This window comes from Aulonocara stuartgranti (assembly GCF_965226115.1).
Source record: "Aulonocara stuartgranti genome assembly, chromosome: 14".
Classification (NCBI taxonomy): Eukaryota; Metazoa; Chordata; class Actinopteri; order Cichliformes; family Cichlidae; genus Aulonocara; species Aulonocara stuartgranti.
Genome location: NC_138950.1, coordinates 28,838,976 through 28,857,351, shown reverse-complemented (window position 1 = coordinate 28,857,351; position 18,376 = coordinate 28,838,976). Strand labels below are relative to the sequence as shown.

General features: G+C 40.8%; 1 protein-coding gene and 1 pseudogene across 2 annotated transcripts in view; one reads left to right on the top strand and one right to left on the bottom strand.

The window, feature by feature from the left end:
- Positions 1-18,376, bottom strand: part of LOC309687732 (polypeptide N-acetylgalactosaminyltransferase 17-like) — a 106,711-nt pseudogene that overhangs the window by 30,981 nt on the left and 57,354 nt on the right. Inside the window, exons 14-18 of the transcript in view lie at positions 14,145-14,232; positions 12,331-12,459; positions 11,328-11,446; positions 9,937-10,056; positions 9,591-9,679 (exon numbers count right to left, since the gene is read on the bottom strand). The product of the transcript in view is annotated as a polypeptide N-acetylgalactosaminyltransferase 17-like (transcript). The remainder of the gene's footprint in view (positions 1-9,590; positions 9,680-9,936; positions 10,057-11,327; positions 11,447-12,330; positions 12,460-14,144; positions 14,233-18,376) is intronic.
- LOC309687728 (spastin-like) lies at positions 14,253-18,371 on the top strand. Its single transcript, XM_082502892.1, has one exon. The coding sequence runs from the start codon at positions 15,377-15,379 to the stop codon at positions 16,496-16,498; it is 1,122 nt and encodes a 373-aa protein (XP_082359018.1). The 5' UTR covers positions 14,253-15,376; the 3' UTR covers positions 16,499-18,371.

Genomic DNA, 18,376 nt, shown 5'->3' with positions numbered 1-18,376 from the left:
GCAAAGCAGTGACTGTGTGGAGTCGAAAACTATTACACCAACTACACTACACAGTCACCCACATTACCCCAATCACTGGCGTGTTTACACAACAGAGACGCTGAGTCTTTGTTACGGGCGCCAGCCACTGTGGCCTCGTTGTGTGGACACAGAGAGACCTTGCTGTGACTCGCGTCTTCCCTGCTGTGGATTTCTGGAAACCGCGCTTAAAGAAAGCACAAGACTTCTTTCGTAAAATGTGCCTTCCTGAACTTGTTGGGAAATACTTCTCGAAACAACGTGCTGCTCTAAATAGCCTGTAATGTTTCATGTTGTGGTTAAAGATTGATGACAGCTGTGTGGTGCGATGTAAATAGTTTGCATTTCATTTTTATGTGATTGCTGTGTACATGTGAATAGATCTATAATAAAGAAAAACAAACAAATATACTATTCTTTTTTGTTTTATTAAAACAACTTCACACAAAGTACAACTATTTACAATGTACAGTACATCCAAAAGAACAGCTTTAAGAATACTCAACAGGAGCAAGTGTCATTTGGCCCTGGTTTGACAACAACACTGGGGCACATATTAACAAAAACACAGCAAACCTTAACGATCTTATCAAGAAGTGTTGTGTCTTCAGCCTCACATGATAAGAGTAATCAGACTGTGTGTAACATTTTGAACTTGTTGCGCAAACTACCTATTACTCGCTCAACATGAATTCTCAGGTGGGCAATTGCTCTCGTTTGTTCAACGTCCCTTGCATCAAGTTGACAGTAGCCTTTTGTGAAAGCTGGAATCTTGACCTCCGCACACATCATTCCTACAGCATCTCTGATGTCAAAGCCTCTGTCAGCCAATACTACGTCCCCTGGTAACAGCTTTTGAAGAATGCCACATCTCTCTATGATGTGTTTATCTGATGCACGACTAGGGCTGGGCCATATTATACCATTCACGGTAATACCGGTATAATGTTAGGCAACGATAGGAAAATGAAATATCGCGATAGAATGGGAGTAAAACGCGCATGCGCAGTGCCTTTGTTTTCATACGCACATGGCCGATTGTTGAGTGAAACAGATGAACCAGAATTGGTTTGTAAAAATGGTGCAACTTCCGTGATGTGGAACTGGTTTGGTGTTTGTCTGTCAGATACACGACAAAGCACATTTTTTTGCAGAACATGCAAGCGGTCGTCGTTATTGTCGTATTTGTCGGACTAAGATGCTCTTAAATCTGGGAGTAATCTGGGTCCTAAACTCCGTATGCTTCAGGTCAAACAACACTGCAGCATCACTGAGAGTTAAAAACTGTCTAAATTCTTTCATCTTTAGTAAAACGATCAGCATTGCTGCTTTACCAGGTGTAACTATAAAGTTTAACTTCCATGAAAACAAAAAGTTATTACATTTAATGGAGTTAGAAGTTAGCAGGAAGCTAGCGGAAGTTAGCTCGCTAGTTTCGCTAGTTACCTAAGCATGATTTAGCATGTTCTGACTGAGAGATTTCTGAAAAAAATCAAACGTACAGCTCTGCTATCACTTCCAACATAAATGAAGACAGGAAACTAAACAGCAGTGACGTTTGTAGGGTTACTGAAGTTGGGCTAGCTGGTATATAATGATGTGCTACGTGATCGCTAGCGACACAGCTATGTTAGCATAACATAAACAGTGAAGCTGGAGGACGAACACTAACACTTTTCCACTTATAAAAGTTAACGTGAAGGTTCTTCATGGTTAGAGACAAATGCAATCGCATGGCAGGATGCTGTAAACGGACCAAACTTCAGTCAGGAGAACAACTGAGATAATCTATCCACAATACCAGGTTAGTCATTAATATACTGCAACAACATGGGAATAGAGCAGCTGCCAGAGAATTCAACATTAATGAATCAATGGTACAGAAGTGGAGGAAGCAAGAAGAATGAGTTTAATAAAGTTTGATTTATCTGACTGCTTTGTTTCGCTTAATGTGCCTTATAATCCCGTGCACCTTATGGTCCGAAAAATGCGTACTGCACACTGCAGTTTAATGTTGCAAAGCACCTCTTTTTAACTTCAGTGGATATTATACATGGTTATGCTCAGGATATGTCAGCCCATTTCTACTGGAAATGCCTTTTGGTTAAACTTTCAGCAAGGAATTTGCATTTGCACTGTTACATTTTTATAAAGCTTTAATGTACATAAAAACCAGCTTCTTGTTTAGGTGAAAATAAATGGAAGGTTGTCTTTTTGCGCTAGTAATGTTGTGGAGTTGTATTTTGTCTCGCATCAATTATATCGTCGGTTATATCGTTATCGCAAATTTTCAAATATATATCGTGATAAATATTTTTGGCCATATCGCCCTGCTCTATGCACGACCCCCCATCCCCTGGAAATGAAAGAAATAGCTCCATGGGGTGTAATCCCGATGAGGTATTTTATGGTCTGTGTACCCTTGTAATGAGAGTATGTTTGTGCGCGTGCCTTTAAATTAGATGGTCTTTCTGTTCGAATCTCAAAACAGTCAACAATGATTGCTACTCGTTTTCCAAAAGTTTCAGTAAACTGTGGAGGCATTGTCGCCTGCAGACAGTGCCTCTCAGGCCAGTGCACCAGTGCTCCTAAGTGGGCATACAAAACATCAATGGTATCGGTGAAGACAGAAGACAGTGTTTTGTGCGACACATGGAATAGATGACAAAGATGCTGGACTGGAAGATCAAGTCTCAGACGCATTAGTGTGAGTAAGAGCATTTGGAAACCTGTCAGTTTCTTCGGTATTGGCAGGAAATCTTTGACAGTGTTGAAGAGGGACATTAAGACTGCATAACAATATAGTCCAGTGTAATATCTTACTTTTTCGGTATCGTCCTTTAAGAAAGTTTCATTCAGCTCTGTCTTTTGCAACTGTGCTCGAAGCAGTCTGTTCTCCTCCAACAGCCGGTTTATTTCTGCTCTGCCCTGTTGACTGCACACACAGTCCTTCGTCTGCCCTTCAGCTTCCGTGACGCTGTCACTCCCATCACCACTGTCCACATTTGCAGCTGGTACGTCAACCTCCACTTGTCCAACACAACTGCTGTCCACTGCCTCCATGACATGGTTGTTGTTCTTCTGTCAGACCTTCATCGATCATCAAGCCTGTAAGATAAAAAATAGTGCATAGACTTAAGGTTAATGTACACCAATATTCCAATGACAGGTGTGTGATTCATCTTTAAGTTATGTGCGGATTAGTGTACCATAAGAGCAATTTAGTATGTTTTCAGAGGGGGGTGTTTACCTGCAATGGGTGCTCTTTTTCGCTTCCGTTGCATACGCCTTGCGTGCCGGTCCGAGTCTGACACAGGTTTGTCGTCGTGCCCCATGTGCAGTGTTGGTGCCCAGTCTGGATTTGTTACATCCATTTCATATGCTGGTTTGCCTGCAATAATGCCAAATCAAAAGCTACTCAGTCGACATGACGTGGTTCTGCAGCATCACACATTAGCATGTTTTATCTCATTATCTATGACCGCAGCGCATTGAAAAAAACCCCACTAAAAGCCTTTTGGTTTGGTCCTTTTACAGCATCCTGCCATGCGATTACATTTGTTCCTGACCACCGAGAACACTCACGTTAACTTTTATCGAGTGGAAAAAAAGTTAGCGTGTTTATATTGTGCTAACATAGCTGTGTTACTAGCGGTCACGTAGCACATCATTATATACCAGCTAGCCCAACTTCAGTAACCCTACAAATCAATCAATCAAGCTTTATTTATAAAGCACTTTTCATACAGAAAAAATGTAGCACAAAGTGCTTTACATAGTTAAAAGCAGCCCACCCCACCCTCCAACTCACTCCCCACACTCTCAATACACATATATCCCCCCACCCCCACCCACACACACACATACACACACGCGCACACTTAAAGAGTAAAAATTGGGCTGGGCTCGCATGAGCCAAGTGAGGAAACATTATAACAGAGAGCCGTCTGCACCGGGAGCCGGTCACAGACCGCAGCCTCCGGGCTGGGCACACAGCCGGAGGGAGGCCAAGGAGCCCCCCAACCAGGCTGAGAGGACCCCAGAGACCAGCAGCCACGGTCAATAACAGCCCCGGTGCAGAGAGCGCCCTCCGAGGAAACACTGGAGATATGACGCAATACGATATATACAGGGTAAAATGATAAAATAAATAAGAACAGGATACAATATAAATATAAATATAAATAGAGTAAGAAGATTAAAAAATGAATAAGAATAAAATCAAAAAATATTAGGTAAATCCTAAATTAATAATAGAATAACAGGATAGAATAAATAAGCATAAAAAATAAATAAACGCTAAGTAAAAGCTAAATTAAAAAGGTGGGTCTTGAGCCTGTTCTTAAAAACATGTACGTTCTCTGCGGCCCTGAGCTCCTCCGGCAGGCTGTTCCACAGACGAGGACCATACCACTGAAAAGCTGCCTCTCCGTGAGTATGTGTCCTGACTTTAGGGACAATCAAAAGGCCAGTACCAGAGGACCTCAGGGTCCGCGAGGGTTCGTATGGTAAAAGCAGATCTGAGAGATAAGAAGGCCCAAGACCATTAAGACATTTAAAAACCAATAAAAGAACTTTAAAATCGATCCTGAAACACACGGGGAGCCAATGCAGCGATTCTAAAACCGGTGTAATGTGGGCCCGCCCTCTGGTCTTCGTCAGCACACGAGCTGCCGAGTTTTGCAAGAGTTGTAAAGTTGAAATATTCTTCTTAGGAAGACCAGAGAGCAGGGCATTACAGTAATCAATGCGACTGGCAATAAAAGCATGCATCAGCATCTCCGTGTTGGCCCGAGAGAGAATAGGGCGGACTCTGGCTATATTTTTTAGATGATAAAATCCAATTTTGGTTACATGTTTAACATGTGGGATAAAACCAAGCTCAGAGTCAAAAATAACACCCAGGTTTTTCACTTGTAGCGAAGGACATAGTGAAAATGCCTCTAATTTAGACAAGAGTTTCTCTCTCTGAGCTTCAGGACCGACAATTAAAACTTCAGTTTTGTCCTGGTTAAGCTGTAAAAAGTTTTCTGCCATCCAAGATCTTATATCCAAGATACAGTTAAAAAGGGCATCCATTGGTCTGGTGTCATCAGGAGACACGGAGATGTACAGCTGCGTGTCATCAGCGTAACTGTGGAAGTTCACTCCATGCCTCCTGATGACACTGCCGAGAGGCAACATATACAAATTAAAAAGTACAGGGCCTAGAACCGACCCTTGAGGCACACCACATGTCATTTTATGGATCTTAGAGGAGCATGTATCCATACTCACCATAAAAGATCTGTCAGAGAGATAGGAAGTGAACCAGTTGTGTACAGCACCAGAGAGGCCCACCATGTGTTTTAGTCTGTTTAAAAGAATAGCGTGGTCTACTGTATCAAAGGCTGCGCTTAGATCCAGCAGCACCAGGACTGAGAGCTTTTGGGCGTCCCAGTTACATCTAAGATCATTTAAAACCTTTAGGAGAGCCGTCTCTGTGCTGTGGTTCACCCTAAATCCAGACTGGAATATCTCCAGGATCTGTCTATCATTGAGAAAATCAGTAATCTGAGTAAAAACAAGTTTTTCTAAGACTTTACTTAAAAATGGTAAGTTGGATACAGGTCTGTAGTTATTAAAATCATTACAATCCAAATTGCTCTTCTTCAGAAGGGGCCTCACCACCGCCGTTTTAAAGGCAGCAGGGAAGACACCCAACTGAAGAGAGCAATTCATCATGTATAAAAGCTCAGCCTCAAAAAATCCATAAAGTGTTTTAAAGAGTGAAGAGGGGATTGGATCTAAAAGACATGTGGTGGGTCTCACTGTGGAGAAAACCTTCTGAAAGTTCTCAGCATTAACCAGGACAAAGCTGTCCAGTGTCTCCTCAGGTACAATCGAGCCCTCAGATGTGTTTACAATCATATCGCGATTAGATAAAATATCAGATCTGATGGCGCTGATCTTTCCCCTGAAGTGGTCTGCAAACTGCTCACAGAGCGAGTCTGTGGGGGTTCTTTGGGAGCTGTTAAAATCAGGGTTAAATAAATGATCTATGGTGGAAAAGAGGACCTTGGGATTATTTTTGTTAATACTGATTATTTTGGCGAAGTATGAATTTCTTGACTTCCTTAATGTATTATTGTACATTTTAAATTGCTCGGAAAATATTTGATGGTTGATATTATTTTTATTTTTCCTCCATCTCCTTTCTGCTGCCCTGCAATTTCTTTTGAGTTTTTTGACTTCTTCGTTTCTCCAGGGTGATGCATGTTTTACGTTAATCTTTTTGGTGGTGAGTGGAGCAACGGAGTCAAGGCTTTTCTTCAGTTTGCTGTTAAAATAACTAAAAATCAAATCGCAGGGTGCAGGTAAAATCACAGGGGGGCATTTGAAAAAAAAACCCTGGTAAAATTTGCAGCCACTGTCACTGCTGTTTAGTTTTCTGTCTTCATTTATGTTGGAAGTGATAAGAAAGCTGTACGTTTTAATTTGTTTCCAAAACCCCGCAGTCAGGACATGCTATATTGTATTTAGATAGAAGCTAGCGAGCTAACTTGCTGCTAACTTCTAACTCATATGTCATAAATTCCATTGTCATGGATGCCTGGATGTTTAACTCAGTTGTTACACCTGGTAGAGCAGAACGCTGATAATTTTATTAAAGATGAAAGACTTAAGACAGTGTTTTAACTCTCAGTAATGCCACAGTGATCATTTGATATATGGACCTGCAGCAGAGTTTAGGCCCAGACACGGCTAGTGACGTCAGACTCAACAATCGGATAGTGATATGAATTACTTTAGAACTCACCGGAGAGAAAATGCCGCGAGCAAACCAACAAAAAGCTGGGGATTGCACGGAACTCGATATCCGCTCGTCTCACCGCTGCAATCCATGCCTGGCGTCTTTGTTTGGTGATATCGGATACATGGGATCCCTCACGTTGCCGCCAGGATGGAAAACGATTAAAAGATTAATCCAGTTTCTTGCCTTCACGATCGTGAGATCTAACATTGCAACCGACTACACACGTACCACCATAGCTGAAGCTGTATCCTTTGTCTGGCCTACTGTGATGGCGGCAGGGGGCGCATTCTAAAATGTCATGTGACAATCTGATTCATGAAGAGTGATGATGTCACAAGGACATGTGATGATGTCACAAGGACATGTGATGATGTCACAAGCACATGCCTTTGAGCCTTTTCTATAAATAGGGGTCAGGAGCAGCAAGTTTTAGTCAGTTTGTTCGCAGCCTTCAAACGTTCGACCAGAGCTATATTTGAAAGTATTTGTAAACCTCTTCAGAGTCACTGTGCACAGGATTAAAAATGTATCCACGAAAATGCCAACAAAGAATAAACAATCTTGCTGCCTCTCCTTCGAGGTCTGGCCGGCCACTCACTTCAAGAGGGAAGCCTGATATGACACGATCCATTGGTGCCTCATCAGTCCAAAGGACATTACAGGAAAACTCCGACCTACATGCAAAAATTAAACAAATTGAAGAAGAGAAGCTTCAACTGGAGGAGAAGTGCAGACAATTGGAAGCACGAAATCAAGAGCTGGAAAAACAACAGCAACGCCAGCCTTACACAAAAATTATTAGTGAGGCCTGGGAAGGAAAGTTTGGTGAAGCACGACAGAAGATTTTGTTCCTGATGAAGGAAAACAAGACAAAGAGTGCTGAATTAAAAGAAACGTCTGCCCAGCTTCAACGCGCGAATGCTACTATTGGGGAGATGCAAAGGGATCTCCAAAACATGGAGCAAAAGAATCAGGCGCTCCAAGGAACGCTTGATGAAGCTATGGAACAAACTGCACAAATCCTCGGACAGAAAAAGGAAGGGGTCACACAAATGCAGGACCAACTCAAAGGCATAAAGAAAAAATACGAAGTGCTGAAAGTCAGGCTGGATGAAACAGAGTGCAAAAAAAAAGAGCTTCTTCAAGAGAAAGAGCAACAGGAAGAAGAAAAAAAACGTATTCTCCAGGACTCAGACAACTTGAAGTGTGAAAACGCTGAAATGCTTGCACAAAAGCAGCAACAAGAGAAAATAAATGAAGACCTGCAGCGTAAGCTTCAAGAAATCACAAGAAGAAATGAGCAGTTAGAAAAGATGCACAAGGAAAAACAACAGCAAAATACAGACAAGTGCAATCTATTAAAAGAAATGGAGCAAAGATGCCAGAAACTTGAGAAGGAAGTTGAAGAAACAACCGATCAGTTGAGAACCCTCATCCTAGAGAAAAAAGTGGTCGTGGAAAAGCTCATGGAAAAGAAGAAAAAACGTTTCCGCTTCTTCTGGAGGAGGGACACTCCTGCTTTTTCTACTTTTTCTATTTTTTCTACTGCTGACGTCACCTCGTCTCCCTCCACCTCTGTTCCATCTTAATTTTCACCTCTCCTCTCCCCTTCTCTCCTAACACTTCTTCCCTCTCTCCTTCATCTTTTTTCACCCCAACCAGTCCCGGCAGTTGACTGCCCCTCGTGAGCCTGGTTCTGCCGGAAGTTTCTGCCCGTTTAAAGGCAGTTTTTCTTCCCCACTGTCGCCTAGTGCTTGCTCAGAGGGGATTGTTGGGGTTTTCTCTTTTCTTTTTTTTTCCCTTCTTATTACCATTTTCCTTTATTTACCGATTTGTTTTGTTTACTTTTCTTTTATGTTGTTTCTTTATTTACTTGTTTAACTTTTTTTCAACTTATGTAATAAACTAATAAACCAATTGAATTTATCCTCTGCGTATTTTACATCTAATCTTTAAAGAATATTTCCAAAACATTTTCAAACATCACGATCTGTCTTTTGTTTGCTTGTTAAAACCCCGTAAATGGTGAAGTAAAAACCCTGTGATATGGTTTAAAACATCAAAATAGACTAAACAACTAGTCTAAAACTAAGAGACACAGGATAAAGTTGGTGTGAAGGTTTCAGTCTGTGAATGAATCTAAGCACCATCACCTTAACTTTAAATTCATCTCTGTTACCCTCTTTGTGACTGAACTCTGACCGTGAGCACCACAGCCACTGCGCACCAGTCACACACACTTTAAATCCATCACAGTAAACCAGTTAGTTTACCTCAGTTTGTTTTGCAGCACATTTCACAACATGCAAAAGCATAATGTGCCATGTATAGACTCAAAATCTAATTTAAAAACATGAGGACTGACCTGTAAGCTTTACATTTACAGTTTATCACATACCACTGAGCAGTTCTTACCTGTAATTCTAAGCCCTCTTCTTCCTTTTCTGGTTTAAAACATCAAATTAGACTAAACAACTAGTCTAAAACCAAGAGACACTTAAATATTAAGTTAAACCTCTGGGGTTGCCGGACGCGCCGGCGCGTCAAAATCACATGACCAATTTAAGACGACACAGCTACAAGATGCAGCGATTCAGAGGCTGTATCCCAATTCAGGGTCTGCAGCCTTAAAGGCCGCATTTTAAGGCCGATTACGTCACCATGCCAGTCTCCTATTGCCAGAGGCTGAAGTGTGTGTGCAGTCACCAGGTGATAATCTGATATCGTCTACTTCCCCACTGATGTTAAGTAATATGAAAAAAAAAATGAATCCCACCTTAGGCCGAATGTGTGACTCTCTTCGTAGTGGAAGAGAGAATGAATCTTCCCATCCGAATTCACGGCAATCAGTCTGTCAATCAAATCCTGTGGAGTAAAATGAGAGGCTTTGAACAAGAATGCACCGGATAGGGTGCAAAACGAAAACTGTGTGGAAATTTACAATGGGTAAGGTGGAGAACGTATATCAGTCTCAGTGTGAGAGGGTTTATTTGAATGCGTTTGAAGTAAAACAAATGGGTGGGTGGTGTTTGGAGGCCAAATAAAAAGTGCAAACATGCCCTCAGATGGATGACAAAAAAAAACTGCAGTGTGTGGAAAAGAAGAAGAAGAAAAACACTTACAGGTATGGAGGTTGGCATCTCCCTCAGGGTGTATTCGCTTTTGTTGGCCAAAGACTGTCGGCCCAGCAGTTGCCACACCGACTGGGAAGAGGAGAGGAGGTTGACCAAGTACAGGAAGGACTGAAGAGGAAAGTAAATACAGCAGCTGTTAGAGAGAAAAAATGTATTTGCTTTTAAAGACCATTGTGAATGCATTTGTGCACGTCATGGATTGATCAAATCCTAACACATAATAATAATATAACACTATTCAACTACAAACACTACCGATAATATGACAAATAATATCTGTAGTATTCAAAGCAAAACAAAATGTAAAAAGAATTTATGATTGCAAAGGTAAAACATGGTTTACCACACTCTCAAAACTGAATAAGACATATATTCTGAGCAGAGTGGTTGAGCAGAAACCTATTGCAGCCTGAAGAATATTAAACTACAGGAAAGCTCCCTGCATTTTTCACTGGGTCTGGTAGAACAGGGAAAACATATCATCAAAAGCATCAAAGGAAAAAAAGAGAGACACTTGCACAAACGAGCTACAACTTAGATTATATTAAACAGCTTCAAAGAAACGTAAAGAAAAAAACAAGATACGATGGATTTTTTTTTCTAAAATAGAAATATCTATACTTTCATGTGTCTTCTGATGTTTCTGTGCATGTGTGAACTTATCTTCATATGTACTACCAAACCTCCTACTGTACTTAGCACAGATTAAAGCAAAGACTCGAGTTAATTCACCAAAGTGCTGGTGTGTGTATATTTAGTTTTCCTTTGACCTCAGCATATATGTATAACCCACTGATAAGGCAGACTTTAAAGTCGCCTGTGGCAGGACACAGTTTACACATCACTGGCTGTCCGTATTCACTTGGCTAGTCTCTCTGAGAGAGATGACTTGGCTGCTGTCAGAGGCCAAGCATCAGACACACACAGACAGGCTCACGCTGGAGCTTGTTGAAGCTTTCCTGAGAGAAATTCTGCCAAAAACATAACTAAAAATGCAGTCTTATGAAAGTAAGGCTTATTTGCCCAGACACCCATAAACCAATCAGCAAAAAGCCTTTCTTGTTAACAAAATCACTATTGCCAGTTTCTTAAATATGAATATTCACAAGTGAATTTTCTACATGGCTGCTGGTATCACAGCAACACATGGACCACTATTCTGAGTCCTGGGTTAATAATAATTGGAATCAATTTAATTTTAATCAATTTAAACACCTTTGTAACCAGTGAGCTAAAAACATGATGGAAAAGCAAAACTTCTAAGAGATCTGTGTCTGTACTATTATGTAGATATCTAAAAATTGGGGCATTGTGGGCTCCAGGAAGTTTCTCCTTCTCCCTCTCTCTCACACACACACGCACGCACATACATACAATACCTTAATGCAACTCCTATCTGTGGGGTCAATGGGAGTTGGTTTGGGACGGACCACTCTGATGTCGTCACTGCTGCACTCAAGAACAGACCATAGCTCTAGTACCAGGGCCCGAATAAAGCCTGAGACAGAACACGGAGAAATTTGTTGTACCAAACATTTATTTGAAATAGCAGCAACTAAAATTATTAACAGTGCTTTAATAAATAAACGACTGACTTTGTTATTGTGTCCAATCTTTTAAAGAAATCTGTCTTTGCATTGCTGGCACCGTTTTGATTGGAGGATTTGAATCTCAGGAAGGAAGGAATTTATAATGCCACTCCCTTTGATCCCATTTAATCTCTTCCCTGTTGCACTTTGGCCTGTCAGTAACTACATTTGAATTTTGCAGCTCAAGCTTGCACATAAAGGCTGGATAAAAACGTTAATGCAATCAAAATGTACGCAGCCCTCGCTGGAAAACTGGGGATACAGTACAGTACATAAATGATGAAGCAAAGACAAAACATTAGTGTCATGGAAGAAGAAATAGTCAGTGCATCACGGGAAGCTCCCAGCAATAAAACCTGCATTTGTATTGACACATAAACCTTAATTTGTGAGCAATTTTCAGTGTATTTCAGTTAAATTAATGAGACAAATATAACAAAAGGGATTTTATACTTAGAAGAAGAATATGAAATTGAAATATTAAACTAAGAAAACTATAAATACTGCAGTTCTAGAGTTACAGATATACAATTAAGCTTTGCATATCAGTGCTGTATAACCCAGGGAATGTACTTTTTTTTTTTTTATAATTGAATAGTAATGGAAATCATGAACTGTTTTTCAGAGGTCATAGATCAAATGAGCAGTAGAGTTTTTCTCACAGAATGGTTCTTTCACATAGAAAGCAGTGTGTGCTGCAGGTTTAGCAAATGGCCCATCATTTGTATCTCCAGTGTCTGTTGAAGTGTACAGTATCTGTGTGTGTGCATGACCGTCGGTGCTCTCTGCTCACTCGGGTTCAGAGGTACAGGGAGGAGGCTCAGCAGGAGTAGAGGCAGCTGCTTCATCACAAACATGCCAGGTGCAGGCGGTAAAGGCCCTTTCTGTTTCCTCTCAACCCTCCTGCCAAAGCCATAGAACTCTGCCGAGGTGAACCAGACAACACAATATAGACATTTTTCCCTGTTCCTACATGGAAACACAAGATCAAACGGGCATTTTTTTTTGGCATAAATATGTATATCATATCGGACTCAGTTTGTTCCTGTTATTGTTTTTGCACTGTACTTGTCATCCATTCCAGTGAAACGATGCAGAAGGTTGTAGGTTGTGCAATAGTGCCATCTAGAGGTGAAGTAACATCACACTGCCCGTGCTCTTGTCTCGTCACGGTGTTTGCGTGTTTCTCCCTCTCTGCACACTCATGGGAATGTGCTGTCAGGCAGGACTCAGCGTTATATTCACAATATGTGGAAAATATATTGATATTGAATGTTCAAATATGAGGATATGTATAATGTATAGGTTGACTTTGCTCTACCTACACTTCTGGCAGAGCAGCAGTTGCAATGCGAACACATAATTAAACGGTGTATTTATAGGAACAGATTTCTTGCCTATGGCAGACAAAGTGATTTTAAACGTGTAAAAGGTTTCATTCACAGATGATTTATTACTATCACACCCTGGAGACTTTATAAAGAGCACTGCTGCAAAAGCAGCCTAAACAAACTTGTACAGTAGGTCACGCTGGTTTAGTTTTTCATCAAAATGCTTTTTTTCTTTTACTATTATTTTTGAAAACGTTACAGCACTGGTGGACATTTCCTACCAAATAAGAACTAGACACTACTGTTATGTAGTGGTTAATTGGAAAACTGTTTTATCACGAATTTCTTATTTAGAAATAATTAAAATTTTATTTGATGTTTTTTTTTTTTTTGGATGGATACTGTTATTGCAGTGATGCTGTAATTAAACTGTCTTCACCCCAGTAGAATAATTGCATGACTCCATCACTGAAGTGGAGGGTTTGCTTTGGAGGGGAAACGCACAGTGTCTCTTTAGTAGCATGGTGGTTGGATCCCACATTTGTTTCTTATGTAACATTGTAAATAGCTGCTAAGACAGCATATCTATTGGACAAGCACATATTATACATACTTTGCACGTGCAGTATTTAATAGAAAGCAGTGTGTGCTGCAGGTTTAGCAAATGGCCCATCATTTGTAAGCTCTGTCTGGACTATATCACTTTTTGAGGTCATCCTTCTTTCTGTCAGTCTGCCTTTTTATCGATGGCACAAACATATGTCACATCATGGAACACATGAGTGCTCCACAGCCAGCGCTGCTCAACACAGCAGGGAACTGTTCTTGCGTGGGTAAAGTCATAGGAGAGAATAGGTTTCAGAACGCAGCGGTGCTGTTATAAGCGAAGGGCTGATAAGTAATCAGACTTCTTTTCCCATAACCAGTTGAGTCGCCCCTTCTAGCCAATAGAAAGAATGCAGGATTAAAATATTTGTTCACTAGCTTCATTTTTTGACCTCTTTTGACAAGAGTACGGTATTTCCTGGAGCCTTTTGCATATGGATAAACCTAGTATCAGTATACAACTGATATGTGAATCCATTTATCAAAAAAGAACGCCTCTTCTTACTCTTTCTTACCCAAACAAAAACGGTTTGACAAATACATTTCTCCCTAAGCTGCCTTAAGTCTCCTTTATACCGACAACACAAAAACAACAACAACAACTTATAATATAAGCCTTAAGCATCACAGCTGACAAGTGTTTGTTGTGTCCAAATAACTGCAATAGTACCTGAACTGTGCAGAGCCACAACTCCCGGAGCAGTTGCTGCCACCTGTGTCACCATCACCCCGTAGCCAAACTTCTCGCAGCTGCTCACCTACAGAAAACACACAGAAATCTCATACCCCTAGAAATATTTCAGCCTTTCACTATCACAGTTTTTGGTTATCAGGTAAAAAATGAATGAGAGTTTGGAAAAAGGATGGAAAAGGTTTAGGTCAAATGTAGTACTAATGTATCATAAAGGGAGATGTGTAAGTAAATCTGGGATTCTGGAAAGGCACAACATAATGTAGTTAAACATGCTGTGGAGAATTTAAATTGTAAATTGATATTGGAGTGTGCAGGCCCTTCATTAATTACAACACAATGCCACAACTAAAAATAGACAAAATATAATTACATTCCATAATTAAAGTGTAATGCCAAACTAGAGAAGCAATTACAATGGTGCGTAAACAATGGCAGTAAATTAAGCCCACGGGGGATCAGCTAAGGTTTGCAGCAAGCCTGAGTGTTTGTGTGTTTACAATTTGAATCTTAGACTCAGACCCTGTGACAAGGTCTGTGAAAACCACGTTTTTATGCCTGAAATACTACAGTACTACACTCCCACCAGATGAGCTCATGCAGCCTGTCACGAACCGGGACATACAACCATGACAAAACAGGAGATGCACACACAATTTATTGTGTTATTAATTTAGATCAACTGTGCTAATATAGTATACCAAAATGAAAACAATAACTCAAATTTCAGATATTTGAGGTTGTGCTGAAAATAATGGTGCCAAATAAGGCAAGAAAAACATATTTTAAAGGTGAAATATAGAGGTAAAATCAAAAATAGTCAAGAACGGCCAATTATACCCTGGACCACAGAGGGTTAAATTTGAAAACGGTTTAAAAAAAAACATCCCCATTCTAAAATGTCATGTGACAATCTGATTCATGAAGAGTGATGATGTCACAAGGACATGTGATGATGTCACAAGGACATGTGATGATGTCACAAGCACATGCCTTTGAGCCTTTGAAGTTTTTCTATAAATAGGGGTCAGGAGCAGCAAGTTTTAGTCAGTTTGTTCGCAGCCTTCAAACGTTCGACCAGAGCTATATTTGAAAGTATTTGTAAACCTCTGTAACATCACGCTCCAAAGCCCTGTGACGTTTCTGTGTTCTGTGACGTTGTCCCAAAGAAAGACCTTTAAATGCGATAAATAGCCTAAACGTTTTCGTTTATGACTAGTTTACCGTGTTATGACTGTGAACAGGGGGGAAGTCGCGCAAGAGAAATGTCGACCAAAACAATTGCAAGTAAGCCAAAGTCAGTTCCTAAAAGTCAACCCGCAGGTGTTTCCACCACCATCAGACCCTCCACTTCTGTAAGACCTCCATTAAGAATAACTGATGCAAAGAAAACCACTCGGGTGGGAAAAACTCAGAATGGAAGACCGGCAGCTGTGAAACAGCCCCCGAAGAGGGATATGAAAAAGAATGTGGACAGTAAACTGGTCAGCTTAATTACAAATGAAATTGTATACAGTGGAGCGACTGTGTCATTTGATGACATCGCAGGGCAGGATCTGGCAAAGCAAGCACTTCAAGAAATTGTCATCCTTCCTGCCTTAAGACCTGATCTCTTTACTGGTCTGAGAGCTCCTGCACGTGGCTTGCTTTTATTTGGCCCACCAGGAAATGGGAAGACCATGCTCGCCAAAGCAGTTGCTGCAGAGTCTAATGCAACATTCTTCAACATCAGTGCTGCTAGTTTGACCTCCAAATATGTGGGAGAAGGCGAGAAGCTCGTACGAGCACTCTTTGCAGTTGCAAGAGAGAGACAGCCCTCAGTAATCTTCATCGATGAAGTGGACGGCTTGCTCTGTCAAAGGAGGGAGGGGGAGCACGACGCCTCTCGCCGTTTAAAAACTGAGTTCCTCATTGAGTTTGACGGGTTGCAGTCAGGAAAGGATGACAGAGTACTTGTAATGGGAGCAACGAACAGGCCCCAGGAGCTCGATGAAGCAATATTAAGGCGCTTTGCAAAAAGAGTATATGTGACCTTACCCGATGAGAAGACAAGATTTACGCTGCTGAAAAATCTTTTGGGAACGCACGGGAGTCCACTGAGCCAAGACGAACTGTCCTGTCTTGCAAAAGTGACTGAAGGATATTCAGGGAGCGATTTGACAGCATTAGCCAAAGATGCTGCACTTGGCCCAATAAGAGAGTTGGCACCAGAACAAGTCCGTGTTATAGCTGCTGCTGAGGTGCGCAACATTAAGATGAAAGACTTTGAGGATTCTCTGAAGCAAATCAAACCAACTGTTAGTCCAGCAACTCTTAACATGTACACCAAATAGAACAAAGATTTTGGTGGTCCTTCTTCAATAAATCCAAATCCAGTCAGGCTGGATGAAACAGAGTGCAAAAATAAAGAGCTTCTTCAAGAGAAAGAGCAACAGGAAAAAGAAAAAAAACGTATTCTCCAGGACTTGGAGAGAAGAAATCTACAACTGAACAAATTAATACAATGAAGGACAGAACACCTGAACTGGAAGGAGAAGTATTGGAAAAACGACGTTCAAAGATGCAGCGTAGGATCAATGAAATGGCGAAAAAACACTCAGAGGTCATTAATGAGATGTTGTTGAACTCAGACAACTTGAAGTGTGAAAACGCTGAAATGCTTGCACAAAAGCAGCAACAAGAGAAAATAAATGAAGACCTGCAGCGTAAGCTTCAAGAAATCACAAGAAGAAATGAGCAGTTAGAAAAGATGCACAAGGAAAAACAACAGCAAAATACAGACAAGTGCAATCTATTAAAAGAAATGGAGCAAAGATGCCAGAAACTTGAGAAGGAAGTTGAAGAAACAACCGATCAGTTGAGAACCCTCATCCTAGAGAAAAAAGTGGTCGTGGAAAAGCTCATGGAAAAGAAGAAAAAACGTTTCCGCTTCTTCTGGAGGAGGGACACTCCTGCTTTTTCTACTCTTTCTATTTTTTCTACTGCTGACGTCACCTCGTCTCCCTCCACCTCTGTTCCATCTTAATTTTCACCTCTCCTCTCCCCTTCTCTCCTAACACTTCTTCCCTCTCTCCTTCATCTTTTTTCACCCCAACCAGTCCCGGCAGTTGACTGCCCCTCGTGAGCCTGGTTCTGCCGGAAGTTTCTGCCCGTTTAAAGGCAGTTTTTCTTCCCCACTGTCGCCTAGTGCTTGCTCAGAGGGGATTGTTGGGGTTTTCTCTTTTCTTTTTTTTCCCCTTCTTATTACCATTTTCCTTTATTTACCGATTTGTTTTGTTTACTTTTCTTTTACGTTGTTTCTTTATTTACTTGTTTAACTTTTTTTCAACTTATGTAATAAACTAATAAACCAATTGAATTTATCCTCTGCGTATTTTACATCTAATCTTTAAAGAATATTTCCAAAACATTTTCAAACATCACGATCTGTCTTTTGTTTGCTTGTTAAAACCCCGTAAATGGTGAAGTAAAAACCCTGTGATATGGTTTAAAACATCAAAATAGACTAAACAACTAGTCTAAAACTAAGAGACACAGGATAAAGTTGGTGTGAAGGTTTCAGTCTGTGAATGAATCTAAGCACCATCACCTTAACTTTAAATTCATCTCTGTTACCCTCTTTGTGACTGAACTCTGACCGTGAGCACCACAGCCACTGCGCACCAGTCACACGCACTTTAAATCCATCACAGTAAACCAGTTAGTTTACCTCAGTTTGTTTTGCAGCACATTTCACAACATGCAAAAGCATAATGTGCCATGTACAGACTCAAAATCTGATTTAAAAACATGAGGACTGACCTGTAAGCTTTACATTTACAGTTTATCACATACCACTGAGCAGTTCTTACCTGTAATTCTAAGCCCTCTTCTTCCTTTTCTGGTTTAAAACATCAAATTAGACTAAACAACTAGTCTAAAACCAAGAGACACTTAAATATTAAGTTAAACCTCTGGGGTTGCCGGACGCGCCGGCGCGTCAAAATCACATGACCAATTTAAGACGACACAGCTACAAGATGCAGCGATTCAGAGGCTGTATCCCAATTCAGGGTCTGCAGCCTTAAAGGCCGCATTTTAAGGCCGATTACGTCACCATGCCAGTCTCCTATTGCCAGAGGCTGAAGTGTGTGTGCAGTCACCAGGTGATAATCTGATATCGTCTACTTCCCCACTGATGTTAAGTAATATGAAAAAAATAATGAATCCCA